This window comes from Ylistrum balloti, unplaced genomic scaffold, assembly GCF_031769215.1.
Source record: "Ylistrum balloti isolate Yb309-2 unplaced genomic scaffold, AGI_CSIRO_Ybal_v1 Utg370324, whole genome shotgun sequence".
NCBI lineage: Eukaryota > Metazoa > Mollusca > Bivalvia > Pectinida > Pectinidae > Ylistrum > Ylistrum balloti.
In genome coordinates, this window is record NW_026782237.1 from 694,934 (window position 1) to 715,062 (window position 20,129).

At 33.3% G+C, this 20,129-nt stretch overlaps 1 protein-coding gene across 1 annotated transcript; it reads left to right on the forward strand.

Annotated features, from left to right (window-relative positions):
* The first annotated feature begins 1,237 nt into the window (after positions 1-1,237).
* LOC132553384 (organic cation transporter protein-like) lies at positions 1,238-18,369 on the forward strand. Its single transcript, XM_060217627.1, has 11 exons — positions 1,238-1,309; positions 6,713-6,809; positions 7,403-7,740; positions 8,739-8,969; positions 9,263-9,459; positions 10,383-10,640; positions 11,289-11,423; positions 12,437-12,522; positions 12,798-12,918; positions 13,416-13,488; positions 14,024-18,369. Exons 2-11 carry the CDS (start codon positions 6,716-6,718, stop codon positions 14,228-14,230), a joined length of 1,740 nt encoding a protein of 579 aa, XP_060073610.1. The 5' UTR covers positions 1,238-1,309; positions 6,713-6,715; the 3' UTR covers positions 14,231-18,369.
* Positions 18,370-20,129: the final 1,760 nt, after the last annotated feature.

A 20,129-nucleotide genomic window follows, 5' to 3' on the forward strand; every position in this document is an offset into this window, starting at 1 on the left:
AGTTATCTCCCTTATTCAACTCTTTAAAGTAGCTATATAACTCATTAATATTTTTGTCAAGCTTCTTTTCCTTACAGGGGCCATCAATTTCATTTAAAATATGCCAAAAGGTTTTCGGCTCTAGGTTCGAAACTTTTCTTGGTTCCGTTTCCATTTTCTCTTGATGAATTCTATATGATTTGTTTAAAGTTTTCCTATACTACGTACCTGTATTTTTAAGATTAATTTTATTTGCGGGAGTTTTATCGACGTTATACTGACGTTTAGCTTGATGAAAGTCTAATCTTTTACTATGGCACTCACGTGTAAACCAAGGTTTATTGACGTTTCTTCTTTTGTTTGCTTTATTATACGTTTTCTTTTCACCAAATACACACTTTGCCGAAGTTTTGAATATATTACTTATAGAACGTACTATATCATTTATTTCAACAACATCTACTAGGTTGCACGGCTTTTGAGATAAAACATCTATTTTTTCAACAATTTCTTTGAATTGTGGTTCTCGGCGCCTAGGAACGGGAGGATCAATGTCCAATGGGGGGAATAAAGCACAAGGATATTCTTTATTTTTTCATTCTTTTTTTTTAAATTCTCTTAAAAGAGTGAATAGCTGATTTGCAGGTGAGCGATACAAGCCCCAATGACCTGTCGTAAAGGACAATTATAGCAAAACATTCAGGATACGCCTGAATACTTCAGAAATAGTTTTTCCTTTTGTTGTTGACTGGTGTGTAAACTGCATTTTTACATATATTTCAGCATAATGCACTGACGCAGGTTATCTAAAATATCAGCTAAAATGCATTAACGCACGTCATTTACACTCAACAAAGAACACAGAATCATTAACGTTCTTTTTCAGAAAAACAATCGTCATTCATTAGACGTTATAGGCACCGACGGAACAGGATAACTAACTGAATAAGAAAATAGCTGATTCCATTTTGGCGGGAAACGAAGTCTGACTTATGTTTTCCCGAAATCCAAAAAAAGAACAATTAAATGCAGTAAACTGTTGCAGAATTTATTGTGCTTGTTCGCTGGTTGATACTAAACATCTGTTTATCCTGGAAAAATTATGGAAAAACTTCCACTCAGTCCGATTGCTATTACATCAGAAAGCTGAAAATTTCCGACGAAATGTTGCATCATGCACACAGATTTTTTTTTTAACCGGATTTCCGTTTTGCTGACTAGTTATCTCGGTAGCAAGCGTCTGTGTGATTCACGTGCGTTCGGAACTCCTCTATCAGAATAACGTTGGCTCTAACTTAAAACTTAATATCTTACACGTGCACTGACTGCCGTAAGTGTTACCTTTTATTTTTGTTTGTTATATGTTATTTAGATGCTATCGAAATGCATGTCAAATTCGAAAGTCCAGCGCTGAAGTTGTGCCACGATCTGACCTTCAACTGCTCGACATTATATGCATCCTGCCCAACGCACAGTGTTACTTTTTGTTTACACCACTTTCCATTAATGTAAACACTTAAACAATAAAGACACTTTCACGTAATATTGCAAAATGCATTCGTATATTTGACACGCTAGTCTTGACATGCCGTTAACTTCACGTGACAGTGCTGCGAGCCGGCACTTCCTAGGTAATTTGGTGTGTAATACAAGAAGTGTAAAGCTGACGATGTAAGACAGGTGTGGTATTTCATAGTAATGTACGTAGTAACATGTTTAACATTCAAAAAGTGTCCTCTTTTAGGTAGTGCCTAATTCATATCAGTTTATATGCCTAATATAGTAATAGAATTGGTACCTGGAATCACACAAGTCTGATGTTCTGTCAACAAGAATATGAATTAATAATCTCTATGAAATTAGTCTACTATGCTACATGCATTATAAAAACACTACTGAATAGTATATTATATATTATAGTGATTATTTTGTATTCTTAATGACAGAACATAAGACTTATCAGTGCCGAAATGAAAATGCAATGAGTATGACTATATGTTTGTCAATATTTGAGGAAAGTGAATGTGTATTGACACCCCCTCCATAGTTGCTTCGCTGGTTGACATGTTTAAATTTCACCGATATGTAATCAGTATTCAGCAGATGTGTCCCCTTCTATTTTGTATGGCAGATATGGGCATGTAATATTAAAATGAATAAAACACTTCTTGAAAGCGAGCACAATTTGATCATTATGATGCAGGTTTTTAGCAGCGTGCCATTCAAACCATGAAAGTACATTGTTTATTATATGACGTTATAGCTTGTTGTTGTACACAGGGATATCTGGGATAATGTGTGTTAATGCAAGTATCTAGGGCATTGACTTACTTATAAACTGATAACATGCATCCTACTTGGCACATGATCGCTAATCAATATACTAAAACATGTATCCTACTTGGATTTATTTATTCAATGAGATTTACATCCACAGTTATTGTCTTTCGAACTTTCAGTGATGCATGTATCCAACTTAGCACATGAGCCCAAACATTAGCAGTAATGATTGATAATCAATGTTGGGAATTGATTGCCATTTAATGATCGATCATCAGATCATTTGAACTGATCAATGATCAACTAATAATTGATTATGGGAGGGACATACAGCTCCATTTTTGCAATGATAAATTGGTAATATCAGACATAAGTAAAGAAGAATTAAAAAAAGTTAAGGAGTTATGTGCTTCACACTTTCTTTCCCAAAAGTCATGAAGAAAGATTACGTTTGTCCCATTGGAAAATTATTATTATTAAGCGCTTCAGTGGTGATGTTGATTTGCCTGTCTTGTTCAGCCAGATGCTTGATCACTGTGTAATGTTCATTGTTTTTTTTCTTGTGATAAATAGGAAAACGTGAAAATCACTTTTTATTTTACTGAGAATTGATCATAAAAGATTGTAGTTGATTTATTAACTAGTCAGGTAACCGACCAATACTCAACTTATTTGAGTCTATTAATCAGAACATCACTATCGATAATCATAACCCATGCATTATTTTCCACACCAGCCCAATTTTAACAGTTCTACACACAAGCTCAGGGCCATACTTGAGCTCAGGGCACTACCTCCTGTTTCTGATAGTATATGCTTGCTATATCTACAGTATGCACACACACACTATGCAGTATTGTGCACACAACCATGTGACGGCACATTTTGTGTGGTTTGGAAAAATTTGGAAAAACTTCTTACAGAAGAAAGGCACAAAAATGCAATAACCCATTTATTTCTGAATCAAATCCTTAGTTAATTCCTAACTCCTAATGCTCTCAGTTTTGGCTACTGGCTGGTTCTAGATGGAAAACCTTAATATTATGTAATCATTAGCATTCGTCAATTTAACAGAATTCTTGCATCATGCTATTATGCTTTAAATGCCTGTTCTCTTCATTATTAATAGCATGTCTCTTGCATCAGATTTTTTGAGAAAATTTTTCCAGGATTTTGTTACAGTATAGATATAAGAACCTGTCAGAAGGATTAATAGTTTACTAGTGCTTTTGGTATTGTTGCCTGTAACTGCTGCTGGTCACAGTACTTTTAGAGACTTTGAATCATGTAAGTTGCTGTTAGTTTAGACTAAAGATCCAGATATGGGGATAATGTTATCATTTTATTTTTAATCAGTGAACTCTGGATGCCATATTTATGATTGTACATCAACAATGTATCAAAGGTCATATCTGTTTCTTATCTCGGTGAAAAATAAGAGGATGTAAATCTAGATTACAGTTAATGTGATTGTTCCATTCATTCAGGCTTCTGGCTTATTTTCCTTTATTCAGAGAAACTGGAAATTCATCTTAAAGTTAAGCACTTATTTCCTGGTATTAGATTTCGTAGTATAGATATGACTACTTGGTGTATATATTACTTGAACATGTGATATATTAGTAGGGTTTAAATATTTTGTAGGTACATAGTTTTTATAATTATTATAAGGTTAGATTTTTATAATTATTATGAAGTTATAGTGTTTTGAAAAAACTTTCATTTTCATGGGGGACTAAATCCACAAATTTAGATGTCCATCAAAGGATGAAAAAATACATTGCAAGATTTATTCATGAAATCAGGTGCCATAGAAAATGTTTTTTTTTGTTTTGTTTTTCTTTTGAAAACCACAAAATTTAAGTCACATGAAAAAAAAAACCATTTTGAAGAATCAAGTACACGTGACTGATATATGTAAAGCCTATACATATAAATTTTAAGTTTACATGTGATTTACTCATAACTCTGTACAAGTAAGGTTCTGTTTAAAGTTTACATGTGATTTACTCATAACTCTGTACTAGTAAGGTTCTATTTAAAGTTTACATGTGATTTACTCATTACTCTGTACTAGTAAGGTTCTATTTAAAGTTTACATGTGATTTACTCATAACTCTGTACTAGTAAGGTTCTGTTTAAAGTTTACATGTGATTTACTCATTACTCTGTACTAGTAAGGTTCTGTTTAAAGTTTACATGTGATTTACTCATAACTCTGTACTAGTAAGGTTCTATTTAAAGTTTACATGTGATTTACTCATAACTCTGTACTAGTAAGGTTCTATTTAAAGTTTACATGTGATTTACTCATTACTCTGTACTAGTAAGGTTCTATTTAAAGTTTACATGTGATTTATATATTTATCACATACATGTATATTTCGCTAGCATGGTTAACATATTAATGGATTATTATCATCATTTAAAAAAGCTTACAGGTAATATGTTTATTAAATTGTAATCATTTTTAATCTACTTGTACCATTTAATTGCAATCACCTTTATCCGGCATTATGTATCTGTAAACAATTTAACATTTTCAACTTCTCAAAAACCCTGGATCTGATCGCAATGAAATTTTGCAGAATTCCCCTGGCCTAAGATGAACCAAAATTGTTAATTATACATTCCCCACCCCCAGGAGCCTGAGGGGCAGGGCCAAAAGGGGTCAAATTGACTTAGATTTTAAAAATCTTCTCAGGACCCAAATGTGGTAGAATCAAATACTCTTCTTGAATGGAAGCATCTTAAGGTGCTTTACCAAAATTATGAATTTCATGGCCCCAGGGTCTCACATTTCCCAGTGGGGAGAGGGTAAAGTTGATGGAATGCATATATTGACACTAGCTTACTATATTCATTGTCACAATTTCTGTTTACCTGATACCTATCCTTTAACCTTTTTAGTCAATATTGTTTATCTCAGGTGACCATCAAGGCCTCTTGTATAACTGAAGTCTGTTTTGAAAGCCTCAAAGTCATTAATCAAAATTAAACTGCTTCTCAATCACTAATATTGACTCAGCTGTCTGCGCCAAAAATAACACAGAAAAGTTTTAATGGATTTCTATGAATGACCTTTAAATTTTCGGACAGTAATCAACAAAGTTATGGCACCCCATATATTAATACCAAAACAGTGTCTGAGTGATATCCTAAGAAATTATCAAATGATCAACTTCAAACTTGATTAGAGATTTAATAAATATGATTTCACGGACAAGGTCAGTGGTCACAATTTTTGGACCATAGAGTTATGGCCCTTCAATTAATTACAGAAACAGAATCTGCTTGATATTGAAAGTAGTTTTTGACAGATCAAACTTCATAGAGATTCATTACTATTATAGTAAGACACATTGGATAATGGCAACTGTCGGTCTGTAATTCATAGAGTTAACGCCCCTTATTTCAATTACCAAAACAATGTAAGTTTGATATCTCAAGTAAATTCGAATGGATACACTTAAAACTTAATAGGGAGGTTCATTACCATTATGGCTGGAGCAAGTTCAATAACCAAAATTATTAGCCTGTTATTTATTAAGTAATTGATGGAACAATAACTTCAGTATTTTTCATGGGTAATCTCAGAATGTTATCGCCATTAGAGCTTGTTGGTTTTCCCAGTTTCCTCCTCTATTACGCAACTGGCACTGTCTGTAAATGACCTTTAAATGTTGATCAGACATGAATCATCACTTTCCTTCCCTTTTCTGTTGTAAACTGATAATACAACCTGTGACTGGCATATCATGTACTTGTGGAACCCTGGTTTACCATTAATATCAGATATAACTGGCATACATGTATAGATATAGATTTCAGTGTTTGTAACTCACAATATGAAAACTTTGACATTCAGTATCAAGTGTTTGATATTAACAGTACCACGGAGTGTATATCTTGGTCTCTTTGATTTACATCAGCTTGTAATCACACCAAGAATATACTGTAAATGTACTTATTATCACCTCCTTATCACTCTTTGACAGATTAGTGCTATGTTGAATTAGTATATTCACAACCGTTTCTAAATAAACAACATACAGAAATTGTTATTATTGGTGTTGTATTTTAAGCACCAGAAGTGCTGAAATGATGTCTCCACTAGATCATGTACATTTACAGAAGTTTGCAATTCATGTCCCTTGTTATGTTTTGATTTTAACATCAAATCCTCAATATTCCAATGAGTTTCAAAGATTTAGAATATGACCATTTTATTATTATTTTTATAGAGTGCATCTGTTCACTATGAATAAAACATATGTAAAAACACAAACAGCTACATACCATGAGTTGATCACGACTGGTGTGCTGACACAATATCTATGTGTTTATATAAAAAAGTTTTTTGTTGTTACTGCTGTAGATCATGTTTAGGAGATCAAGTTTTCCAAATCAATGTGACATTTTCTGGTTGTTATATATACCATTTTGATAACAGGTCATGGCAACGAGCTCTCAGGTCGGCGGTGGAGAGTCCCCAGCCAGATACCAGGTGGTAGACACCAGTCCAGTTGAAAATCCTACAGCTAGTCAAGGTAAATATACCTTTTTTTTTCTGTGGAATGCACATACACTGTACATGTTGTAAACCGAAACTTTGGAAAGGGAGGAATTCAACAGAGATATATTAAATATTGGTTTTTAAATCTCAGTTCTTTTGTTAATGGTGTCATTCAGTATTCTCAATATATATATATATATATATATATATATTCTCATGCTGTTCATTACTATTTCATTCTCACAGCTATGTGTTAAAATACTATTTGTGATGTATATATGTGTATAGTAAGAATGTTGTGATTACTTTTTTTCTTTGAAATGTTCACAAAACATTTTTTTTTTGATGTTCAAAATTACTAAATTTGATTTTGAAATATTGGCAAGGCTGCAAATGGGTCTTTTTCTGTTTGTCACATTTTCCTTTAAAATTCACAGTACAGTATAGTAGCATAATGCATTATGTCATATTTGCCCTGTGATTTGTTGGGATGGAGGCAGTTTTTGGACTCTACTTTTACAAAGTGTCGGAGAGTTCAGTACTATTACAATGAAGAAACTCATGCATGAAATATGGAAATATCAAACTTAATGAAAATTAAAAATGTGCTGTCTCTGTAATTGATAGATCCAACTTGGAAAATGAATGCCGATGCTATTCTAGAGAAGCTTGGAGCCTATGGTCGATATCAAGTACTAGTGTTTGTGTCACTGGCCTTTGTTTATATGAGAGGGGCATGGCCAGTCTTAGGAAGTATTTTTCTGGCCGCTGACCCTGGCCATCACTGCAGAGTTACTAGCAACATGTCCCTCAATGAAACTCTTCCGGGAAAGATTGGTGAGGATGGAATATGGACCCCTGACCAGTGTTCCATGTATGTCCCTGGGAGTGGCAGAAACCAAACACAGAGTTGTAGTGATGGCTGGCAGTACGGGGACCAGTTTGATTCTACTATTCTCACAGATGTAACTATCATGTTCACTTTCCACCTACATGAGAGTCCTGTAATGATAGAGTTAATCATTATCAAATGTTTAAAAAGATGGAGAGAGTGAAACCGTTTTGGTAGATATTATGATCAAAGGAGGGCCATCTTTATCCAACACTAACATTTTCTCGTGGTATTCAATAGAGATACAAAGAAACGCTATTTCATAGCCCTTCAAAAACATCATCCTCTGACTTTGAGTCATCTCTGGTAAAGCAACTGCTGGGGTTATTGGATCAGTACAGTGTTAATAAAACACAATGTAGAGTGAAATGAATACTGATCTAAAGTAACATAAAAAAAACTTTATGTACCTTTCCTCTGTAGGCCATATGTCCCATAAACAATTTTATTATCTTTATTATTTTATGAAATTTAAAGGCATTATAAGAATATATATGAAAGCTGTTTGCAGCCATACTGGATTTTGATCCATGAAGTTTGTAATCACTAATGCGAATATTTTTATTTTCATGGGGGTCAGATTTTCGTGTTTTTACCAAAATGTGCATTTTTGCTGGTAGTTGATTTTTTGGATAAATCTTGTTTTTGAAATCCTCTAGTTTCATGCCAATGTCTATCTATTAATCATATCATGGGTATGTAAAATAAGAGTACACAAAAATTTAATGGCAATAAGTCCCTCACTAAAACCAATGGTTATACAAGTATTTTTCAACGCATTTTAAAATTTTGTGATCATATTCAACATTGGTTCTAGTTGTTCATATCTTTTGATCATGATCAACATTTCAAGATGGCTGTCACTTGAACTTGCTTGCCATTTAGGATTTTGATATGAAGTTTATTCACTGTTGATGTTTTTGTTAATGCAATGGATTGAAAAAAATAATATAAAATTAAGAGAAAAGAGGGAGAAAAAATTAAAAATTCAAACTCACATAGAACTAATGTACAAACAATACCTGTGGTAAGGATGAGGCTTATAGGAACCTGATGTTTAATCTGCTACAGTGGGACCTAGTGTGTGGTGACAGCTACCTGGGAGATCTCTCTACCACCATCTACATGATTGGAAACACATGTGGAGCCCTGCTGCTGACTCCGCTCTCTGACAAGTTTGGTCGGAAGAAATTGATACTGTTCATGCTTTGGATACAGGCTGTGTTTGGTGTGGGGACAGCATTCTCCAATAACTACACCGTCTTCACCGTCCTCCGTTTCTTCATTGCTCTTCTGAACATGGTAACTGTCAAAGCCATCATACATGATCTTGGTGCTGATCTATTGCTAAACAAAACCTATTGCTCTCATTAGCCATTGACAAATTAACAAACAAGTATATTGTTATCCCCTTCTCAACAAAATGACCAAGTGGGTGATGGTTGATCCCTATACAGGTTCTGAACACTGTTTATCTTTGTACATTCTATATATGATGTGTTATGTTGAAACTTGTAACAAAGTTAACCTGAAGCATTTGTATTCAAAAAGATTTGGTTACAATAACACTATAATGGTGATGACCTCTGTTGCAGCCGATAGCTCTGACGACCTATGTAATGATGACTGAAGTCTTTCCTGCTAGATACCGAGCCCTACCGTCAGTGGGTATCAACTGTTTCTGGGGTATTGGCCTCATCTTCCTCGCCATATTTGGATACTTTGTGCGAGACTGGAGACACTTACAGCTGCTGATCTCAATCCCCAACTTTCTCACTGTGATGTATTACTTGTAAGTAAGGGTTTCCTAATCTCCCCACAGTGATGTACTATGTGTAGACATTCCTTTCAAACTTCGTCTCAAGTTCCACCGTTGGGCTTGAGCTCAAACTTCCATGAAATGATCATGAGATGGTCCTGACCAAGTGTTGTTATTTTTTGGGTATGTCAGAAATCTAAGATGGCCACTTTGGCCGCTATCTTGAAAAACATATTTTAAACTTCTTCTCCAATTCCACTGGTGCCATTGAGCTAAACATTGGTGGCAATTTTAAGGAAAGGTAGCCAACAAAATGTTGTTATTTTTTTTACCTTGTCAAAATTTTTGAAGCTGCAGTTAGGGAGGCCATTTTGTAACATGGTTTGCACAATCATGGTTTTCCTGTGCAAAACCTATTTCAAACTTCTGCTCAATTTTCACCAGTTGGGTTGAGCTCCAACTTCACTGTCAAAAAATAAGTAACACTTGTTACAGTAACCTACTCCTCACCAAAACTACCATCTTCATCATTGAAAACAGCTTCTTACTAAGATTTCATTCAAAGTAATAAAAAGAACAGATGGCCATTAAGGCCCATGGGCCTCTTGTTGAGCGTAACATTGGTTATTTCCCAGTGGAAGTAACTTTGTAAGAATTATCTGTATAGGATGTCAGTTTTGATGGCATTCATGTATTGACACTGGCTTACTATATTCAGTGTCACAATTTCTGTGTCATGACCTTTGATAACTTGTTTTACAAAGTTTTTGTTTGTAATCAAAGTGAAAATATGAGTATAAAATATCATTTTTCAGGCATTTTAGGTGAGACCGTATTGAACTTGATTTTACTTTATCGCTATGAGGGCTGTAGAAACTCAGATTTATGGGTGAAATAAGCGTACATTTATTATTGATATGCTGTAGGTAAATATAATGTTTTGTAATATATTCTAGTTTCCTACCGGAGTCCATACCATGGTTGGTGGCCACTGAGAAGTACACTGAGGCAGAGCAAGTCGCTAGAACTGCAGCAAAGGTCAATAACATCACACTTCCTGACTCTCTGTTCTCTGTGGGTGATGAAACAAACACAGAAGAGCAGAGTGACGAGGGATTGGTCAATGAGAGAACACTAGCTAAGAAATACACTCTGTTGGATCTCTTCAAAACTCCAAAACTGAGGCGTTATACCCTCATCCTCTTGTATCTCTGGTGAGTACCATTAAAGAAAAAAAGTAATTTGAGCAAGGGCAGATCAGCAGAGCTGTATGTACTGGTTCAGATTAGAAGGTATATGTTGACTGAGGTTCATGTCAGAAGACATTATATGGACTGGTTCAGATCATAAAGTATTTGCTGACTGGTTCATATCAGAAGACATATGTGGAGTGGTTCAGATCAGAAGACATCTATGGAGTGACTCTGATTAGAAGACATATATGGACTGTGTTAGATCAGATAATATATACGGATTGGTTCAGATCAGAAGACATATACGGATTGGTTCAGATCAGAAGACATACATGGACTGTGTTAGATCAGACGACATATTTGGACTGTGTTAGATCAGAAGACATATATGAATTTATTCAGATCAGAAGGGATTTATCAGCTGGTACAGATATGGAGGGATCACAATAAGTAAATGAGAATAAATATTAGTTGTCTCAACAAATTTGGTTTGAGTGAGCTGGTTCAAGTTTATTATGCAATGTTGATGCACTTGCTGAGATAACAATCAACTGTCAGTTGACTAGTTTAGCTCAGAACAGCTGCTTTATTTTGTGATTAAAATAATGATTGAAAAAAGACAGTGGGTACTGTTCATTAATTATCAAAAATTCTCTCATTCACTTGCAGGGCAGCCAATAGTTTGAGTTACTTTGGTATTTTATTCTCAACACCCAATCTCCATGGCAACTTGTTCCTGAATCTAGGTATCAGTGGAGCAGTGGAGATACCAGCACAGTTCATATGTATGTGGACAATGCAAGTGTGAGTATTGTACAGCTTGAGTAGATTTTAATATTTTCAGTTATATTAATGATTGACAAACTGTTAGAGAATACTTCAGACTTTTCCTAGTGATTGTAGACAAATTTGTGCCAAGATGATTTAACAATCAGTTTTCACAAATCATCTTACAACATATGTTTTCTAGTTTTTAGGTCGCCTGAGCCAAAGGCGTTGTTAACTTTTCACATATTCGACTTCTTCTCAAGAACCACTGAATAGATTTTGACCAAACTTGGCACAAAGCATCCCCATGGGAAGCCGCTTCAAGTTGGGAAGAAAAAGGGCATGGCCCCAATAGGGGCCCCAGGAGGGGGAAAAAGGGGGTAAAATTAGGTAAATCTTTCAAAATCTTCTTCTCATGAACCAACAGTCAGATTAAATTCATATTTGATATTTAGGGTCCTTATGGCATGGTCTACAAAGTTTGCGAATGAAAAAAAAATTGGGCCCATAAGTGGTGTAATAGGGGCCATATGTAGAAACCTTCTTTAAATGACTTCTTCTCAAAAACCAGTGGATGGATTTTGATTAAACTTGGCACAAAGCATCCCCATGGGAAGCCGCTTCAAGTTTGCGAAGAAAAAAGGTGTGGCCCCAATAGGGACCCCAGGAGGGGGAAAAAGGGGAAACTTGATACGAATGTTCTACACAAGGTCCTGGCAAATGTTTTAACTTTTTGGGGTGTTTCAAAATCCAAGATGGCCACCCTGGCCTCTGTTTGGCTAAGATATTATGGACTTCCTCTCAAGAACCATTGGGTGGGTCATGTTCAAACTTGGTACAGATGTTTTACACATGGTCCTGCACAAGTGTTGTTACAGTTTTGCAACATTTTAAAATCCCTAGATTAGTGACATATATTCCTCAGGTGACCGTTAAGGCCCCTTGGGCCTCTTGTTAATTTTATAAGGTATTTATTATTTTGTCTTAATTTGAGACCTTATGGCAACCAAAGGTTTATGATTGACTGTTTATTATGATGTATTTTTAAGGTATGGACGGAGGAGACCTCATATAGTTTTCCTACTTTTGTGTGGAATTATGAATATTACTACAATTTTTGTTCCAGCAAAAACAGGTAAAAATAAACATATCATCTTTTTTATACAGTAAAAAATAAAATGAATTCAAGGCAGATTTATATTGATTATTGTGTATGTTTTCATGTAATAAAATGTAATAAGGCAATGATAGGAACACTAATGATAATGGTGCAGTGTGAGCGGTAGAGGTCTTCAATAATAGTGGTTGTATGTAGAGTGAGGACCAGTTAGAAAATTAATTATGGATGTTAGGCGATACAATGATTCATTTCTTGAAAAGCCCAAAGTTAATGCACAAAACATTTTGCAGATTCTGGAACTGACTTATCTCCCCTGATCATATTTCTGGCCATGGTGGGAAAGTTCGGTATAACAGCTTCCTACTCTGTGGCTTATCTGTACGCATCTGAAATTTTCCCTACTGTTGTCAGGTGAGTTCTAACTTGTATTACTAGTTCAGATCATAACTGTCATTTTATTTACATAAAAGAGGAACTTGGAAACCTAGCTCTTTTACACTTTTCTCATGAAAGCACATCAATATCACTTTGGTCACTGTGAAAGTATAACACCCCTGACTCCCTATTGATGTCACTATAAAGGCAAGTATGTTCAGTGAAATACTTTCTTTATTTTTTTGTGCTTATTTGTTTCTCTTCTGATGGTCATTATTTGTTTGAGACAACAAACCATTTTTACAGTATACACTGGTTCTACATTTAGAAATCTCATTTCTGAATACTTAAATTAAATAACATGCTTTGATGATGTTTTTAATTATCAAAGTTTACATGTTTGATGATGTTTTTAATTATCAAAGTTTACATGTTTGATGATGTTTTTAATTTTCAAAGTTTAAATGTTTAAATAAATACACTTTATTTGGTATATTTTTACTCCAATATGTCCTTCAAAATTTGTATTACAGAAATCATGCTATGGGTCTGGCTTCATTCTTTGAAAACATGGGTGGAATTGCAGCTCCACTCATTGTATATGCTGTAAGTATTTATCGCTACTGAACTTGTCTTACAGAAGTTATCATTACCAGGTAGAAACATGAATGATTGTGCTCTGGGTTTAACTTCACCAGGCAGTATTCATTTTTGTAAGAATTCCACAATATGGCCTGTAAGTGTCTCTTAAGCAACATGATCACACATTTGTCTCTAATAATGTACCTGTTGCTTATGAATCATAAATTCTGTGTTGCATAATTTTTGTCAGATATCACGTCGTGAGGTAAATTTTGTCAGAATTTTAGCATTACACTCACACGTTTCAGCTGACAGCACAGGTAACATCCAGCAGCTGTTTATCATAATGTTGATCTCTTTTTCTTAAGACTGTTAAATTGTTGAATTTTCTTTCTTGGTCTGTTTCCAAAATATGTAACGAAAAGATATGGCTGTTTTGATATCACATTCTTCATCAGCACTTGACCAAGTATGAAGCCTTATGGGGTTGTGACTGATGTGTAATATCAATGTAGTAAGATACAATGTGATGACCTCTAATAAGTACACACTGTTGTAGGCGACCAGTGACACTATGAAGAAGCTACCCCTAGTCATATTTGGTGTGATCACCTTGGTTGCTGGAATCTTGTGTTTCTTCCTTCCGGAAACACACAAATGCCCGCTGCCAGAAACGATCGAGGATGTAGAAAAGTTTACAAAGAAAAGACACAAACAAGACTCGGATGATACTGATAAACATGATGAAGATGGTACACGGCTCTGAAGATTTTCTAGAGAAGAAATTAATCTTCATCTGTTTATTATCATGATTTCTGGTGGATGAAGTGCCTTCTAAGTAGGATTTGATGGATTCTTTGGGTTAGACTTCATCCAAGGAGATCTCGTTTCCTTGATATGATATGCCTAACAGCTGAAAATCAAAGAGAGCTTTCTACCATAGCAAAGATATTTAGAGAATATGCATCAACTTTTAAAGTATTTTGATGATGGTGTGCTATTTGTGATTCAATTAACTTTATGTTAATACTTAACAATATTTACTATTTTCTAGTGCATATTTGTGTTTCAAATGCATATCTGTGCCACAATTCTACTTAACTATTTCCAATGCATATCTGTGCCACAATTTAACTTTAACAAAATATTATTTTTCGTGTGGAATTAATTCAGAAATAAGTGCTGAATTAGGATTTACAAAATCATTATATTACTGCTTGAAGAACCAATGACGGTAGTTACAAGTTCAGTATATTGTTTTTTGTACGTAGCAAGAGTTGGAACGGGGAGGGGATGGCATGAATGTAATAATATCTTGGCTTATAGTTGGTCGGTTTAGCGCAAGAAATTTATCATAATCTCACGATCACACATTTACTCTGTAATCTGAAATAGCTTTTTATAGGAGTAATTTATGTAATAACTGAGTCTTCCATACTGAAATCTGTTACATGTAACATGATATGCAGAGGTACAGCCTTTTTTTCCATGGTGTGTCGAGTTGCATAGAGTTGCCAGGTTTGTATGTGAAGAAAGACGACAAGCTCTTACAGATGTCTTTTATTTTTGCTAATTATGTCAAAAGTATAAGTCTATTGATGTGGAAGCTGAACTATATGTAGATTGCTTGATTTATATTTTCATTGAAGTGTCATATTGATTTTATTCCATATGTTCCTGTTTGGAATAATAAAAAAAACATAGGGTAGATTTTAAGTGATGATGGTATTAGGAATGTGTGATGTACATATTGTAAGTAAAACATTTGCATAAAGATGGATTGATTGTGAATCAGTTGTTACTGAAAACCATTGTACTTGATATTTGAATGTCTTATTGCATTTTGTGTTGTATAATGATATTATTAATTTTAGGAAATGCATGTTGATTTTATGTTGTACAGCTGTAAGAAGAAGTTGTTTTGATATAATCGGAGGCATTCGCTTTGTTTTATGATTGAATTGTTTTATTTTGTTGAAGTGCTACTTACCTGGTAGTTGTATTTTGTGTTGTATAATGAAATTGTTGATCAGAGGTCATAGAACTGCGTATCAATTTGATATTGTACAGCTGTATTTGGGAAGAAGGGAACACATAGATTTAATAAGATGTAATCAGAGATTTTGTTTTTTGTAATTTGTTTTTATTCTATTTTCATAGAATTTTTGGTAATAAAGTGTTACTTAATAAAAGTAGCTCACTCTAGTCTGTACTTCAAACTTTGACCTATAACTGTCACTGTGTCCATTTACTACTGTAAAAATCTTGTGGTTGGAAAGAGGGTTACAAAAGGAATGGATCAGATTATTCTGAGGTTTTCATTTCTTTGCCAATGAAGATATTTTGTGAATGTGGCATATTAAGGAGAAGTAGGTCAATGAAGGCCACATTTCATACGTTGTTCTCTATCACTGTCACAATTTCAACACTGTTAGAACTAGTGACACAAAAACTCACATATTCTGACGGGGATGATTGTCATCTTCTGAACTAAACGTTCATGTATAACTGATGTATTATAGCTGATCAGCAGTGAAATGTCTTCTGTAAGCCTTCTGAAAAACTCTGTGCACATGTCGAAAAAGAGGGGAAAAGGAAGATTTTTCCTTCTTTATACCATCTTTGTTCTTTAACTTCTACAGATATATGTCTATAATACATTATTAAAAATTATAACTGTTATGTATGTGTCGTTTAAACTCTACCTGTGAGTCTAAAGTCCTCTCTGTTTCATTCTCTGTAAGTTACTTTATCACTTTCCTGGACACTTCTGTGACTGAGTTATTTGAAGAGTGAAAAACCAAATTGTCTTAATTATAATCTTAGCTAAAAACATACCTGGTATATAACATATGTGTTTTCTTCAATTTGATGCATTTTTCATTTATAACTTCACTGTTAACATCATTTTATATCAGTGATAGCTAGAAAGCTTAATAAAAAGCTGTAAAAATTGTCATCAGTGTAGCTCTTACAAGCTTGTTGATGATATGTACTTTGTAAGACGTGATAATGAAAAATCACTCAATATCATGTATTATGAAAAACTTTAGTGTTCCTATGAATGAAATTGACAATCTTTACAGGTCATATCTCAGACTTTCTATTTTTATGAAATTAAGTAACTGACAAATGTGTTGTGTGTTATATTAATTAACTCACTAACTTGAAGGCATGACACAGTATTCATCTTCAACTTTTCCTTTAAACAACTTCTTCTTAAGAACTATTACATGGATTTTAGCCAGATTTGGTCTAAAACACCTTCATGGAGAAGGGGATCTAAATTATTAAAGAGAAGTTGATAAGGCTGAGATGCAGGGCCCAAAATGGGAAGGTAGGGTTAGTTTCTTCTTCAGATTGAAAAAAAAGTCCATATTGTGTGTGGTCAAACCCAGGAGTTAAACATGGATGATAATGGGTATTATGTAAGCAACAAAGAAAAACATAGCATTGACATTTCTTATTTAGAAAGCACAAGAGGTGAAGATTTTAATTTGTTAATATCATATCCCTGGATCCATAAATGTGGTGGCAGTAAGGGGGTTGAAATTCAACATAGAATATTTCTGCCAGATTTCAGTTATAGGCAAAGGGAGACATCCTATTCAGTAAATTATGATTTTTTTACTTTTTGCGTTCAGTTAAATCATTTACTTTACGATGTACTATTGCCAATCATGTATGATTGTATACTTATGTAATATGTATGAACTTACATGTACATATGTGTCATCATTACTTTAAACATTTACATGACTCAGTAACAGTTATAAGTACATGTACATGTAAGTTCATAGCCACATGTTGTGTTTACTAGCAAAAAAATTGATGCACAAACTGGCATATAATTAAAAAGTAATCAAGGGACATAACTTTTGAATCACTTTGTTTTGATGAATCACTTATATTCTCCCTCATTAATTTACATTATGGGTACATAAATGTAATGTCTTATTATTTGGCCAAACCTGATTTTCTGATGGTTAAATGGTGGACATAACAACTCCTTCTCGGAAACCAGGTAAGCAATAACAACCCTATGGGCCTCTTGTAATATAATGATCATGTCAACCCTTAAATGTAATTTTGATGTTTTGTTTATGAATGTATGTTACCCTATTATAGTAATATATTGAAAATATATACCACTCGGGTACAGTAACCAGTTATAAATAAGAGTCAAATTAAATGGTGCACATGAAGGAATCTGAAATGGGCATACATTGTATTTATTTAATTTTCATTAGAAAAATTAAAAAAAAAAAAAAATGAGAGGATATGTTCAATGGGTCGAAAATGGATTCTTGTTTCATAGAAGATTGATGAAACAAGTTGTGCATTTTTAGTTTAGTTTGCCAGGAAAGGTTCTTAGATTTATTTTGTTTATATCACATGGAACAAAATTTCCAGGTGCTATCTTCACTAGCCGCTAATGTTGTTATCATAATATAATTGTAAGGCATAATAACAGTTATCAGTACAGTCTACTGTCTGTTCATTACCCTCAAGTTCTGCAATGTTACACTGACAGTACATTATATTACTTGGTACTAGATATTTTTTGTGTGTGTGGAATAAATTGGTAAATGAATGGTATTGTGAAAGTTGAATCATCAATAAATAAAACCCATCTCATGATTTATTTAAAAAATACATCCTATTTACTTCAAACTTTTTGTAAAACCACAAAAATTTGAACCTTACACAAATAAATGATGAGTATTGAGTACATCAGTCTGGCAGAAGCAGTTTCTACAATTACAGAATGATGATTTGTTAGCCATTATAATAATTATACTCTTCTGTGAATGAAGTGTAAATTGGGTATATGTCTTTAAACATAGAATTATGTTATTTTATTTGCAGTGGTTAAAAGTGTGAAAATAAACTTGAAATCTAGTATATATGGCCATTCTTTGAAAATATTGGATTAGAACCAATGTCGATATTCACTAAATTATACTTCTACAGCAGCGTTTGGGGTATATTTGCATGGAAAAATTTATCTGACAATACCTGGGGAAAAAAAATCAGTGCATATGGGAGTTATGTCCCTTGTCAATATCCTTTTAAAAAAAAATCTTTGATGTGTACATTCAAATGGGGCCTTATCAATTTGATTTGTTTGTGATTGATTTGTTTGTTTGTTAGTTTTCCTTGGAGGCTTTATCTATTTTATGTATGTTTTCCCTATAAAATTTTATTTGGTTTTATGTATGTTTCCCCTATAAATTTTATTCAGTTTTATGTATGTTTCCCCTATCAAATTATATTCAGTTTTATGTATGTTTCCCCTATCAAATTATATTCAGTTTTATGTATGTTTCCCCTATCAAATTTATTCAGTTTTATGTATGTTTCCCCTATAAAATTTATTCAGTTTTATGTATGTTTCCCCTATAAAATTTATTCAGTTTTATGTATGTTTCCCCTATCAAATTATATTCAGTTTTAGGTATGTTTCCCCTGTAAAATTTGTTCAGTTTTATGTATGTTTTCCCTATAAAATTTATTCAGTTTTATGTATGTTTCCCCTATAAAATTTGTTCAGTTTTATGTATGTTTCCCCTATCAAATTATATTCAGTTTTATGTTTGTTTCCCCTATCAAATTTATTCAGTTTTATGTATGTTTCCCCTATCAAATTTATTCAGTTTTATGTATGTTTCCCCTATAAAATTTATTCAGTTTTATGTATGTTTCCCCTATAAAATTTATCCAGTTTTATGTATGTTTCCCCTATAAAATTTATTCAGTTTTATGTATGTTTCCCCTATAAATTTTATTCAGTTTTATGTATGTTTCCCCTATCAAATTATATTCAGTTTTATGTATGTTTCCCCTATCAAATTTATTCAGTTTTATGTATGTTTCCCCTATCAAATTATATTCAGTTTTATGTATGTTTCCCCTATAAAATTTATTCAGTTTTATGTATGTTTCCCCTATAAAATTTATTCAGTTTTATGTATGTTTCCCCTCTAAAATTTATTCAGTTTTATGTATGTTTCCCCTATAAAATTTATTCAGTTTTATGTATGTTTTCCCTATAAAATTTATTCAGTTTTATGTATGTTTTCCCTATAAAATTTATTCAGTTTTATGTATGTTTCCCCTATAAAATTTATTCAGTTTTATGTATGTTTCCCCTATCAAATTATATTCAGTTTTATGTATGTTTCCCCTATAAAATTTATTCAGTTTTATGTATGTTTTCCCTATAAAATTTATTCAGTTTTATGTATGTTTCCCCTATAAAATTTATTCAGTTTTATGTATGTTTCCCCTATAAAATTTATTCAGTTTTATGTATGTTTCCCCTATAAAATTTATTCAGTTTTATGTATGTTTTCCCTATAAAATTTATTCAGTGTAATGCTTCTTACACTCTAAGTAGATCCTTATTTAACTTGGTTCATATGATCAACACTTTGTTATGATTTTTCGTTGCATTGAAGTTGATGATTATATGCTGATGTTTCTTGTAGATCCTTATTTAACTTGGTTCATATGATCAACACTTTGTTATGATTTTTCGTTGCATTGAAGTTGATGATTATATGCTGATGTTTCTTCTTAAGATATTCTGTCTGGCCACCGTTTGACAACACTTGCTTTCTTTACTGTATCATCACTCTCTGATGTGTGTGAATTGTAATAAT